Source organism: Schistocerca gregaria, chromosome 8, assembly GCF_023897955.1.
Source record: "Schistocerca gregaria isolate iqSchGreg1 chromosome 8, iqSchGreg1.2, whole genome shotgun sequence".
Lineage (NCBI taxonomy): Eukaryota > Metazoa > Arthropoda > Insecta > Orthoptera > Acrididae > Schistocerca > Schistocerca gregaria.
The window spans coordinates 305,512,909-305,527,291 of NC_064927.1; the positions used below are offsets into that span (position 1 = coordinate 305,512,909).

A 14,383-nucleotide genomic window follows, 5' to 3' on the forward strand; every position below is an offset into this window, starting at 1 on the left:
CTGAGTATTGACAGTGATTAACAATAACACTGGTCAAACGGTACTATGGTATTAAGAAAATGTAATGACACACATAAATACCTGGATTTCACGCAGTACTATGAAAGAGGCGGCGAAGTGCCACAGAAAGAATGCGACCGTTTGATGCAAGATATAATCCAGCAAAATGATGTAGACGTATATGCCAAAACATTGAATAGAAAACAGAAAATTTTATTTACGATGAATATATACACCAAGGGCTTTAGTTATAGGGTCGTAAAAGGTAGGAGAACCAAAATAATGCCCATCAGAGAGTTCAGATAGAAAAAACGACGACTCATTGTCCTCTCCTTATTTTCACTCCACAATGATGACACCGAACACAACCTTTACGTGAAAATACTTTATTCCGTTTTGTCTTACAAGTGCACAAAGAGGTATTCAGTAACACATTAGAAGTTCCTCAAAAGCTGTGGCCGTTGACTGGTCGAGACACGCATCTGCACGCTGCAGTGTCTCCAAGCTACATGAGGCATCCGCTCTACACGAATGTTCGCCAGTATCTGAGTGAACAAAGGACCAGCAAAACTGCTTCTGGACAAACTATGTTTCAATACATCGCTATAGGCAGCAGCCAACACTGGACCGACTGACCTTAGCAGTTTGCAAAATGTCGCTAGACGGTACTTGGGCGTGGCTGGTAAGTTGCAAAACTAAACATAGTGGTTCAGTTTTATTTCGCCGAAACCGCAGATATGTGTTAGCCAAGACAGTGGCTGTTTTCGTTTTGCTGTTTGTTTCTTTACATTTGCTAGATAATACAGTGGAGGTTTCCTAGAACTAAAAGCCTTCCTGCTGGTTGCACGAGATATCAGCCCTGTCAAGAGGGATTGGCCACCATAAAAATGTTGAGCCCTGGGAGAGGCGCCTCTTAAGACGGGCAGATAGGCACTCATGGCCATTCTAACAACCCAACCCCCTCGTCTCCCTCCGCCGGTAGCCCAGGAGTGACACAGGAAGCACTTTGCTGTCGTAAGAATAATAGAATTCTCTGAGATGCCATTTAGCCATATAAGAGATCTTTAGCCTGGTGTGGTTTCCCTCATGCCATGTAAATTTTCATTACAACGGCTCATAATAACGTTCGGCTTAAACATAGAGAATGTAGATTTCTGGTTCAGTAATGCAGTTAATTTCTGGCGTGCCCACACTTCTTCGCACTTTCTACGTGCGGAACATTGGACAGGCCCTTTTCGGAATTGTACCATGTAGTAGGAGAGTTTTTCTGCCTTCCTCAACACCTAAGAGCTATATTGGATCCAAAAAGAATTGCAATTTTCATCACCATTGGCTAACGAGTTTCTTCTCTGGCGAAATGCAGCGGATTTCCAAAGGGAAGCACATGGAGATCACCTATAGATTTCTGCAGAGTAGTCACTTCACTTCAGGTTTCTGCACAGTTGGAGCTTCAGGCTAGGGCAGGAGAGGCAACTGATGATCTGATGATAAGATCACGAATCAAGCTTGTTGCCCTCGCTGCACGTTTTGGCAAACTTACGGTGTTCAGTTCTAAGTTTCGGTGTGCTTCCTACATTTAACAATTCAACTTACGAGGTCACTGGTCTTATCGACAAACTATTAACGTAAATGTGTTTCATCCACCCCACCGATATGCACCAGAGTTATACTTCGAGTTATAGTCTCTCGTCCGTATGTCAGTAATTTCTTTTAATAGACTGCTAGCTATATGCACGTATACAAATGGCAGTAGTATCGCGTACACATGGAATAAAAGGGCACTACGTTGGCAGAACCGTCATTTGTACTCTGGCGATTCATGTGAATAGCTTTCCGACGTTATGATGGTCTCCAAGACTAGAGTTAACAGACTTCCAAGGCGCAATGGCGGTAGGAGCTGGACACAAGGGATATTCCGTTTCGGAAATCGTTCTGAAATTCAATATTCCGTGATGCATAGTGTAAAAATTTGGTCAAAAGGGCATCTTGGGAGTTATGCGCTTTTGACGTATTTATTGTCTTATAAATGAAATATGAGTACTGCCAGTCTTTCAAGATTATTCCATACTTTTAAGTTGTATCATACGATTTTAGTCACAAATCTATGACCATGTTACAGACCATTCATTGTTTTTACTTCTGAGAAAGACACTCCTAGCCTTGTCGAAACCCGGTTAATTGGTTAAAAATTAGTGATCGAGGGCTGTTTTCATTTAATTGTATTTTACCGCAAGGATTTTCGGTACCCAAATTCTGCAGTTGTGGGCGTTGACAGATCCTCGGAGACTGAAATGAGCTTCGTCTGTCCACAACGCGTTACTCAAATTGTCTCCAAGTAGCCGAAATAGGCATTTCCAGTAAATGAGCAGTTCACTTGGACCAGAGGATCCAGTCCATTGGATGTAAATACAGCCGATACCATTATGGAAGAGTCACCAGCCTGCAGAGTGCCTTGTTGATAACTTGCGTCCACGGCTTCGTGAGGTCTGCTCCACTCGAAATCAACAGTGACACAAGTCAGTATGTGTTGCACAGCCGGATAAACGGAAGACATATAGGCCAGTAGACTGAGATCCATGCCTGAAATCCCACGTGTAAAATGACGTCCTCCAGCAGCGATAGGAGCGGTATACGTTCTGAGAAACCGCTAGTAATAGTTTCTAGAACATTTGAGAGTAACAAAGGGGAAGTGCTGGAGCTACTGAGAATATGCATGCTGCATTTGATATAGCTAAATGTAAGGACCAAAAATTATTATTTTGATATCTCAATTATAAAATTACTGGTGATAGAAGACCTAATTTGTTAGTAAGAGGTAACAGAGAAAAAACTTCCAAAAAACGTATGACAGATTTTTACACGCTTATAATATTTCAAGAAAGACAACATTCAGGGGAATTGTAGCCTGATGGGGAAATGGGATGAATTAGCAATCGAAGTCCCTTAGGGTTGCCATAAGAGTGTGAATGGAAAAGTGAAGTTAAGCGCCATAATGGAATTGGTTTATGCACTAGGACCAGCATATTTCCTTCAGAGATTGGAAACTGACAGACTACCGAGCACAGCATGTTGCAGAAATGCGAGAAAATTTGTTTAAGTGACTCATTTCATTTCGTGCTGTAAGACGAAAGTGCGAATATGCCAAAGGAAGTGGAAAGTAAAGTGACAACAGTAAAATGTTGGCAGGGTAATAATAATGAAACGTGACAAGTAACATTACTGTTGTGGGAATCAGAGGCATGTATGCAGCTACTGAGATAAGGACCCTAAAATGTTAAAGTAAGATGGATGCAGACACATGCTAAGGCAGAGTTAGCTACAAAATTTCTAGATTTCTGCTAATATTGTGGCGAGTGAGAGCAAACAGATGCATAGTGTAACTGTTAAAAAGTCAGAGACGTCACCGTAAGGCCTGTGAGACTTCCAGATGTTATTTATGTACTACATACTGGCAAGCAGCACACCGGTGTGGAGAGAAACTCGGGAACACTCCTGAGAAAACGATGGAATATTCAATAGCTGCTTCGTGTGGCAGTCATGTGTGGCCACTGTCAAAAATGGCCCAATGTTAGGGTAGTAGCATGCACAGCAGAAAATGACTGAGGTGACAAAGCCATGGGATACCTTCTAATATCGTTTCGGACCTCCCTTTGGCTGGCAAAGTGCTAAGGCAGCTGGACGTGGCATGGACTCAAGAAGTCTTGGAAAGTCCTCAAGAAATCGTGGAAAGTCCTCTGCAGAAATATTGAACCATGCTTCCTCTATATCCGTCCATAATTACGAAAGTGTTGATCATGCAGGGTATTGTGCAAGAACTAACCTCATCAGTATATGTCATAAATGTTCTACAGATTTAAGAAGGCGGCGCTAGTGGCCAGATCATTCTTTCGAATTGTCCACAATCTTCCTCAAACCAATCAGGAACAACTGTGGCCGTGTGAATGGCGCATTATCATCTATAAAAACCCCACCGTTATCTGGGAACTGACTTCGATGAACGGCTACAAGTGGTCTCCAAGTAGCCGAAATAGGTAATTCAAGTCAATGAGCAGTTCACGTGGACCAGAGGATCCAGTCCATTCCATGTAAATACAGCCGATACCATTATGGAAGAGTCACCAGCCTGCACAGTGCCTTGTGGATACCTTGGGTCCATGGCTTCGTGAGGTCTGCAGCACTCGAAATCAACAGTGAGCTCTTACCAAATGAAACTGAAACTAATCTGACGAGGCGACTGTTTTCCAGTGCTGCTTTTCTTCGAAATTTCTCGATGTTCTCCGTTAATCCTATCTGGTAAGGACCACTCAATGCGTAGCGGTACTCCAAAATAAGACGGACAAGCGTAGTGTAGGAAGTCTCTTGAGCAGATCTGCTCCTTTTTCAAAGTAGTTTTACAATAAATCGCGGAATTTGGTGCGCTTTCCGCACATTTTCTGTTGTTCTTTTGAACTTAAGTTGTACGCAATTGTAATTCCTAGATATCAGGAGAATTTACGGCAGTCAGGTTTGATTGATTTATCACTTAACAGAAGTTTTCCAGATTCTTTTTAGCACTCTTGTGGATGACCTCATACTTTTCTTTTTTTGTAGTCGATGGCCAATTTTCGTTCAGCAATTTACTTTGATCTTCTGATGACTTTCTTAGGCGCCAAATGACAGCACCATCTGCAAACAACCTAAGAGGGCTGCTCAGATTATTTCCTAAATCATTTGTATTGAAAAGGAGCAGCAGATGGCTATAATACTACCTTTGGGAATGCCAGAAATCAGTTCTGTTTAAGTGGATAACTTTCCATCACATTTCTACGAACTGCGACATTTCTGTCAGGGAATCAGGTATCCATTGGCGTAACTGAGACGATATTCCGCAAGTTAGAGTTTGATTGGAAGCCGCTTTTGGGGTTCAATGTGAAATCATCTGGAGATCTAAAAATACGGAAGCCATTTGAAATCTTTTGTTAATGGCACTCACCATTTCGTGTTAGTAAAGAGTTAGCTGTGTTTCACAAGAACGATGTTTCCTAAATCCGTGCTGAATGTGTGTCAATAGACAGTTCTCTTTGAGGTAATTCATAATGTTCGAAACAATATACATTCCAAAATCCTGCTGCATATCGAAGTTAATGATCTGAGCCTGTAATTTAGATTATTTCTTCTATTACCTTTCCTGAATATTGGTGAGACTGTGCAACTTTCCAGTCTCTGGGTAAGGTTCTTTAGTGAATTGAGATATTGTGAATGCCTGTTACGTATGGGTTGTAACACGTCGTGGTTTCCTGACCTTCATTGCTTACACATTCCGCCCTCACAATCATATTTCGCATATCAAGACGCCCAAACTCGGTAAGACAAAGGCGATGTTGTATGAATTCATGTAAACGATATGCAAATAACAAGTAAGTACACCGGGGTGGAAATACTTGAGGCTGGCGTACACACATACATTCCAGACATAGCGTTCATAGGAGCTTTTAGTTTGGGAGAGAAACCACACAATGGGAGGCCGGTCCATTCAGAGGACGACCTAGCCTATCTCTGTCGTACAGTGACAGCCTCTGGGCATAAGTGAAAAGGGGGAACGACTCCGTGTTAGGCTGAAAAGCAGATTCCGCTACATTGTGAGGGAGGGGCCAGCCCACGCATTCTTTACACATAGCATGCTTTTTCAGAGATTTTCACAGGGACAGTAAAGGCCAAACGCCGATACTACAGGTTTCTGGATTGGTCATCTTAAACGAAACGCCGTTCTCCTGTTTTGGAAGAGCAATGCTGATTGGCAGACGATATTTCTGACGCCCTCGGCTGAAGGAGTAATAGATGAGACCAAAAGATATAACGCCTTTCACCTCTAGCGTCGAAAGAGGCCGTTCCGTTGTAGGTTTTGGAGGAAAAACACATAACGAGAGCATGCGCGCTCGTATGTGCACTCAAAGAGCGAGGAATAAGTCTCTCCTCAGTACTTCACTGCGAGAGCACCACTGTCGAGAGCGAATCGAAGTGCGACTCTATATTGAGTCCTTGCGATTAAGCATTGTTCTCTGTGTTGGCCGACACACTTATTGTACAGTGAGAATGAAGAAAGTGATAGTTAAACGCCTGCGAGGGAATTTTTGAGTGGCATCATAGTGAACTGAATATCTTACCGGTGTACCAAGCCAATAGTTAGACTAGGTGCAAATAGGAGTGCTTGACGTCATCAAGGCGTTGGGAGAGTTTGATTGGGGAAGGTCAATCTAGATAGAACGACAGTTATCTAATATGTCAGCAGTAAGCAGAGCAGGCAGCAGTGCTCGCAGGTTACAGTTTTATGCTCTACAGCACTTGCGAGCCCCATATTTCCTCTACAACAGTACCTTTCATTGTATCTCACACAAGACAGCCTCAACTGTGCTTAGCAACATTCTAACGGATAATTATTCAGGTTGAGTAGGCGCAGCTTTCAGCTATTCTGCCAAGTCAATAACAATGTTAAACATTGTATAGAAATTTCATTAGCGAGTCCTATCCTTGAGAGGTAATTTCACATTCCGAAGAGAATAACTTGTTAAATCCATAACTAAAAGTGCGATTGTGTTTTTTCAGAATTTTTGTAATATAAATAATAATTTTCGTTAGTTTCATGTTTATCTTACACTAACTAGCACTACTCCAGTACCCAAGTATCCCCCTACTTACGAAAGAAATGTTGTGAATTTTTGTGTCATTTCCTTACAGCGGACGACTGCAGAAGATATAAAATTGCTGAACGTTTTTCAGGCATTTCTCTTAATAACGTTAGGGGCGTCTGTCTGACTTTTGTAGTAGGGTGGGGGTGGAAATTGCATCTTGCAGGAATTACAGGGTAAAGGGCACATTTCAGATTAATCCGTTGCACAGAACGACAGAATAGCAACCCACACGCTCACAGAAAATGGCGGCTTTGGCAGGATAGGTAAAACAGGTAAGCTATGAGGATAGTAAAGTGTCAGGTATAGTTAGGTACGGCAGGTGGCAGCAGTAGCACTTTTAAAACTTTCTTTCATGTATTAAATAGCTATTTTCGATGATTGGGGTCAGAACAGATACAGGTAGCGGATAAAGCATAATTGTAGGAAAAAAAGTGTGTGTTATTGTGTTGGAAGATTTTGCATTTTATTACGATTTTAGTGTGATTGTTAGGGCACAGGATTTTCAGGTGATAGGCACAGACACACCATCATATAAGTTAGACTTAAGAAATAAAAATTTTCTCCCTTAGCCAGCGCGCAGGTTCAGATTGGACACTGTAGCAGAGGAGACAAAACATTAGCCAAGAAGTTACAGCGTTGTTGTTGTTGCTTCAATCAACTGGTAAGTGGACATACAAGTAGATAGTGTTGTGGTGTGTTGAAAGACTTTCCATGTTAACAAGAGCACAAGCCAAGAGTAAACAAGCTTATTGAGAATAGGAGAGAAGGTGAACCTAAGAATTGGACAGAAGGTGGATCAGAGAATAGGTCAGTCGGGGAGCTGAAGAATCAGCAGGTTCAGTTAGACATGATAACATTGAGACAGATCAGGCAGATGGGAATCGAGGGGACGAGAACATTGGATTTCCAGAATATGAAATCCGAGATCCCGCACATTCTGAGCCATAAATAGAGAGCCCACGTAGGAAATGCCTAGATTAGAAGTGAAACGAGCACAGGAAACGCGTTTGTTTGCCTTTTATTCAGGGACAGAATACGCGTCAATACAGTCAGTGAACTACTCTACAGCTACACTATCGATGACAAACAGCTGGAGACAGCGACTGCAGTAATATATCTAGGTATAATTTTTCAGAGCGACCTCAAGTGGAATGACCACGTACAACAGATAGTAGGAAAAGCAGACACCAGGCTCAGATTTTCTTCGGAAGAGTTCTAAAGGAAATGTAACTAATCCACAAAAGAAGGTGCTTTTTCGCCCGATTCTTGAATATTGTTCATCTGTCTGGGATCCCCATTAGGTAGGACTGACAGAGGAGATACAGAAGATCGAAACCATATTAGTTCCTACCATATACATCTCGTGTAATGACCAAGAGGAAAAAAGTCGAGAAATGAGAGGCAATACAGAGACTTCCCGAAAATCATTCTGCCCACGAACTATTTTCGAACGGAACAGGGTTAGAGGGATCAGATAGTGGTACCGAAAGTACCCTCCGCGACACAACGTCAGGTGGCTTGCCGAGTATGATGCAGCTGCAGATGACGGGCGTCAAAGACAGTTTTCTGCTGTTGTGTTGAGGATTGAGAAAAGATAAGACGCATGATATTTGTGATTCCATTGGTGTGGAGCTAGGATAAAGGTCACCTTAATGATTCATACTTCTGTTTAGTTAACGTTCAGGGAAGCCGTTCCGAAACTAACAAACACATTGTGTTATCCAAGCCTTTTTTCAGCCATCAGGCAAGTTGCACATGGAGAAGAACTGATTGCTCCTCTTCTCCAGCTCTTTCAAAGAATATGGCAGAAGACGATGACGAAAATGAAGCTGATGCATTTATCGAAGATTATAGTGATGTCTACCAGCCTGAATTCGTATTTACTCCACAATTATTCTCTCAAAGTAAACATAATGTTCTAGTAGGAAAATTAAATTTGCCTCAGGAATCTGCTGAACTACATGGCTCCCGGTTAAAAACTAAGAATCTTCCGGGACCAGTAACACATTACTTACGGTACAGACATAGAGAGAAAGACCTAGTGGATTTATTCTCACACAGCGATTCCTTAGTTTACTGCAGTAAAGTGAAAGATTTAATGCACTTCTATGGCACTGAACTAGATCCTTTTCTACTTTTTCTACGCTCACCAACGAGAACACGGAAGGTGTGCTACTGTATTATGGAAATTGTATGGGCCCATTCCTGTGGCCCATTCAGTTCAGCTGAAAGTGGCCTATAAGAACATGAAGATACTGTTTTCAAGTATCCCATTATGAGGAACAGAAATGGCTGCTGTGTGATGACTTCAAAATTATTTGAATAGTATTAGGATTTAAAAAATTCTTTACTACGTAAACGAATTCGAGATACGGGCAAGGAAAAAATATTGGGGTGAGAGAGTTTGTCCTTAACGGAGAAATTTTTTGCCTGTAGCTAGTAATATTTTGCGCGGACCGCTTGTAGAAGCGCACAAATAAATAAAATCTTGCTTCCACCACTACACACCTAATTGGGCTTGATGTAGCAGTTTTTAAAGGCTCTGCCACAGGATGGACCCTGCTTTAAGCAACTTTCAAGAGATATTTCTTTTCGTCACAGTAGATTTTTAATTTTTGATCCTCAGATAAAGGATGAAGGTTTTGACAAGACAATGAAAAGGAGAGAAAAAAACGAATGGTCCGCCTTCCGATCAGTTACTGAAAACGTTCTGGGAATAACAAACATCCTAACTGCTAGTCATTTGCTGACAACATGTAGCCAAATTTCGAGACGATGCGATGTAATATGAGTTTCAAATTTCACTTTTCTTCACTCACTTACAGACTACTTTCCAGAAAAGTTGGAACTTTGTAGTGATGCGTAGGATAAACCTTTCCACCAAGACATCAAGGAGATGGCGAGCGAGTACCAAGGGAACCGGAACGGAACTATTGTGGCCGAATATTGTTCGATGTTAAAGAGGAAGAGTCACCATATACAAGGAGAAAATAGTAAAAAATTGATAAAACACTATTCCCTTAATGTTTTTAGTCAGTGTAATAATGCGTATATCGGAGCCAGAACCGTGCGACAGTGGTTTGAGGAGAGTTAGTTGATGTCTCGGCGGCCAAAATCGCCTGATGTAAACCCTATTGGAAAAGTGTGGGTCGCTATTGGGCGTCATCCCTTCGTACGCCATCAGTGTCGCATTATGTACGTGAATTACGTGACCTGTGCGTAGATTCTAAGGCCGCGTACACATTAGTTTATACATTCTTTCCGTCTTTCCCTGTGTTACACAAGCGGCATGACGCAGTCAATGCCTTCGCTACGCAGTGCCGATGGTACTGTTACTGAGGTCTGTGCCGATAAGGCGGAGTTACTGATACGGGCAAGTCTTCAGGTCTAGATTCTATATCGATTAGGTTCATTTCAGATTACGCTGACACAATAGCTCCCAACTTAGCAATTATATACAACCACTCGCTCACCGATAGATCTGTACCTACAGATTGGAAAATTGTGCAGGTCGCACCAGTGTTTAAGAAGGGTAGTAGGTGTAATCCATCGAACTACAGACCTATATCATTGACGTCGGTTTGCAGTAGGGTTTTGGAGCATATACTATATTCAAACAGTACGAATCTTCTCGAAGGGAACGATCTATTCATACGTAATCAGCATGGTTTCAGAAAACATCGTTCTTGTGCAACCCAGCTTGCTCTTTATTCGCATGAATTAATGGCCGCTATCGACAGGGGATCTGAAGTTGATTCCGTATTCCTAGATTTCCAGAAAGCTTTTGACATCGTTCCTCACAAGCGACTTCTAATCAAGCTCCAGACCTATGTGGTATCGTCTCAGTTGTGCGACTGGTTTTCGTGATTTCCTGTCAGGAAGGTCGCAGTTCGTAGTAGCAGACAGCAAATCATCGAGTAAAACTGAAGTGATAGCAGGTATTTCCCAGGGAACTGTCCTGGGACCTCTGCTGTTCCTGATCTATATAAAGGACCTAGGTGACAATCTGAGCAGTTCTCTTAGGTTCGCAGATGATGCTGTAATTTAACGTCTAGTAAGGTCATCCAAAGACCAGTATCAGTTGCAAAGCGATTTAGAAAAGATTGCTGTATCGTGTGGCAGCTGGCAGTTGACGCTAAATAATGAAAAGTGTGAGGTGATCCACATGAGTTCCAAAACAAAACTATAACTCGATAAATAGTTCGGAGTTTTTCTTTGGTTTTCAGCTAAACATGATCCAAAGATGGTGTAAGAGAGAAAATACTAATTCAAGGTAAAAAGTAACCCAACCTCTGGCAGCACATCTTGTGTAAATGTACACTTAATTGTAAGAACGCTGCTTTGAAACATGTGCCTCAACCAGAGCTAGATTTAATAAATAATTAATATCTACACTTTCTTCTCAGACTCAAATATGGACTGGACTCTTGTATACTCACTAGATTGTAATCCCAAAAACCAACAACTTGAACTTCTGTGGCACGGATGCCATCCTACTTGATATGTAATCAAAGACAACACAATACGATATCTGTTGTATGTAAGAGAAGCTTTTGGGTGAACATATAAACTAACATAAACAGAAGGTTGCAGCATGTTAAAAATCATATTAATAGTGTAATATTTCCATACAAAATAAAATTGACATACTTATTCACTTTCTTATAACTCTGTAATAACTGGCTGCATTCAGGCGACGTTTCGTAGGCGGCATGTGTATCTACGTAATTGTCAACATTTTTTTCTATAAGCTAACAAATGTATCAGACGCTCTTTAGAACACTCACCTTGTTGGTACGTCTTGAGCCTAGCAGACTGAAGTGATTTAGGGGAGGGAACCATACAGCTAGGTCATCGAACCCATCGGAGTAGGTAAGGATGCGGAAGGATGTCGGCCGTACCGTTTCGAAGGAACCATCCCTGCATTGGCCTGAGGCGATTTAGAGAAATCGCGGAATATCGGAAGATAAAGTGTGAGTATCGTGTGCCTTTCTCTACATTTGTAAAAGTGAACGTATTTCGTTCAGTTTCTCCTCATTTCACAGCAGACAAGATAACATTGCTGTAAATCTTTGTTGATTGACAACACTCTTCTATTAAAGAAGAGTACAGTGGTTATTTGTTATCTGACAGGAGTATTATTAGCCGGTAAGTTATAAGACGTTTTAATAGTAAGAATGACTTAACAGACTTTTTCTAGTGTGACAGACGTTAGATGTTACGTTTTACAATTACAGTTAATAGAGTTTCATAAACCATCATGTTCACTACATATCCATCTGACGCATATCTGCTAGAGATATGTGTTACTTGCTTCGCATGTATCGAAATATGCAAAATTTTTGTCATCAGCTCCCTCAAAACTAAATTTTTCAGAACAGCAGAATGCATAATAAAATACTAAAACATGCAAAACATTTCATTAAAGCTGTAAGAGAACTGAAGTAGCTAGACATAAACTTCATTACTGTACCGGTGTGAAGTAGTATTCTGTGGGCCGCTAGCACTGTGATGATATGTGTTGCTTGAAGTTCAGTGGCATGGAAATTTTTTATCTGGATGAAAAGCCGGGCTTGTCTTAATTGTAGAGGTTATATATTAATGCGGGAAGAAGGTATTTACTGTCCTGGATTACGAGATATAAGTAGGTCATGGAAATGCCAATCAAACATGCAAAGTCCACATCAACATTGCAACGTTCTACATAAGTTCGACGATCTTTTATGAAGTGCCTCACCTCGATTACAGGTTTTTGACACTCCTGAATATGTTGTAGAGAGCTACAATTTTGAATTGGCTTGTTTACACCGCATTTTCCTAAATATACCTTGGTTGTTATTTAAAGTCTGGCACCATAATATAATGTTGCTTAACAAACATCGTTTTCAGCAATTACAGTAGACTAATTGATTTATTATTTTCATAGTTGTGTATGTACTACTGTCATTATTGTTTAGTACATGATAAGTAATGTAGTGACATGAATGAGTTAGACTAGGTTCGTTAAATTGTTAACGTAGCATCATGCTATGCATTTACTTCTGCAGTGCAATATCTGCATCAAACTTCCTATTATCAGTGTTTTAAGTCATTCTAATTGCACCTTTTCAGTTCATGCACGTAAAAGGAAAGGGTTATTAGTATGGTTAGGTAAAATTGTGTTGAAACATTCTTTTTCGACCACTTGTGAAATACCCAGTTCTGTTATCTGTCAAAAGAGCCATGTTCTCCATTTTTCACATGTTCTCCGTGTCCCCCACGTTTTGCCTGTTTAGAGTAGCGCATAAAGCGATGGCGTAAGACGTGGTGCTAACTTATCTTACCCAATGCGATAGCATTACGAGGCAGTTGAGGTTGATACGTTTGTCTTCTCTGATGTGGAAGAATCAGTTTCAGCAGTTGTGGCTGAACTATCTGTTGTTGTGTCAGCAACTGTTGTTACTTCTTCTGGTAAGGCCGATGCATTTGTTGTGGTTGTAGAAATTGTCCCCTCTGATGCTGTCTCCACAGCTCTCTCAGTTGTTTCACTGGGTTCAGCCCTTTCGGTTGTTGATGAATTAGGTACTGTGTTGGTCAACGAAACTTTTTGGCAGACACCCATGGGTCTGTACAGCGAGACTCGTGAACGACGGGAAGAACCAGAGCATTTGTAAACGGTCACACCTTCAGAAGCAGGTGAATACACTTTATTATTTGACAACCTGCTATAGCCACAACACATGGGTGACACTTGTGACCATGTCCAATGAGTCGATGGTCGACAGCAAACTCATGACAATGAAAAGTTCTCTGTGTATTTTGCTAACACATGGAAATTATCACGCGTAATTTGAATATTCCAGAAACAGTGAAGAAGGTCGTGTGCACACAGTTACAAGTCGCAAAAGTCACTTAACAATCGTATAAATGGTCAGAAATGGGACGTAGAAAACATTTATAGAGTCAGAGAGTAGTAATTATGGACGCAGTTGATGAAGGAACAGCATTACTTCTTCTAAGAGTGGCCAGTGCTACAGCTGATAGATGAGTAGCATGAATAGCAGTCTTACAAATGTCACACACACACACACACACACACACACACTTACTTTTATACATATATATATATATATATATATATATCATTTAGTGAAATGTTCACAACACAACACATCTCAGTTAGCAATGTTTTGGATAGTACCTGTCCCTGCGAGAGTTGGGCGAAGAGGCCAGTGATGTAATAACTGGTCAGGTAGAAGCTGATTTAGCAGTTAGGCCAAGTGGCCATTGATTCATTAGATGACGGAACAGGTCCAAGCCTAGCACCCCAGGTAGTGCATTTTATATACATCTACATCTACATGACCACTCTGCAATTCACATTTAAGTGTTTGGCAGAGGGTTCATCGAACCACAATCATTCTATCTCTCTACTATTCCACTCCCGAACAGCACGAGGGGAAAAACGAACACCTAAACCTTTCTGTTCGAGCTCTGATTTCTATTATTTTATATTGATGATCATTCCTACCTATGTAGGTTGGGCTCAACAAAATATTTTCGCATTCGGAAGAGAAATTTGGTGACTGAAATTTCGTAAAAAGGTCTCGCCGCGACGAAAAACGTCTTTGCTGTAATGACTTCCATCCCAACTCGTGATCATATCTGCCACACTATCTCCTCTATTACGTGATAATAGAAAACGAGTTGCCCTTTTTTGCACCCTTTCGATGTCC

General features: G+C 41.2%; 1 protein-coding gene across 1 annotated transcript in view; it reads left to right on the forward strand.

Moving 5' to 3' along the window:
* The first annotated feature begins 652 nt into the window (after positions 1–652).
* The window catches only part of LOC126285159 (uncharacterized), a 57,711-nt gene continuing 43,980 nt past the window's right edge, over positions 653–14,383 (forward strand). Inside the window, exon 1 of the mRNA XM_049984470.1 lies at positions 653–682. Coding sequence (XP_049840427.1) covers positions 653–682 — 30 coding nt within the window. The remainder of the gene's footprint in view (positions 683–14,383) is intronic.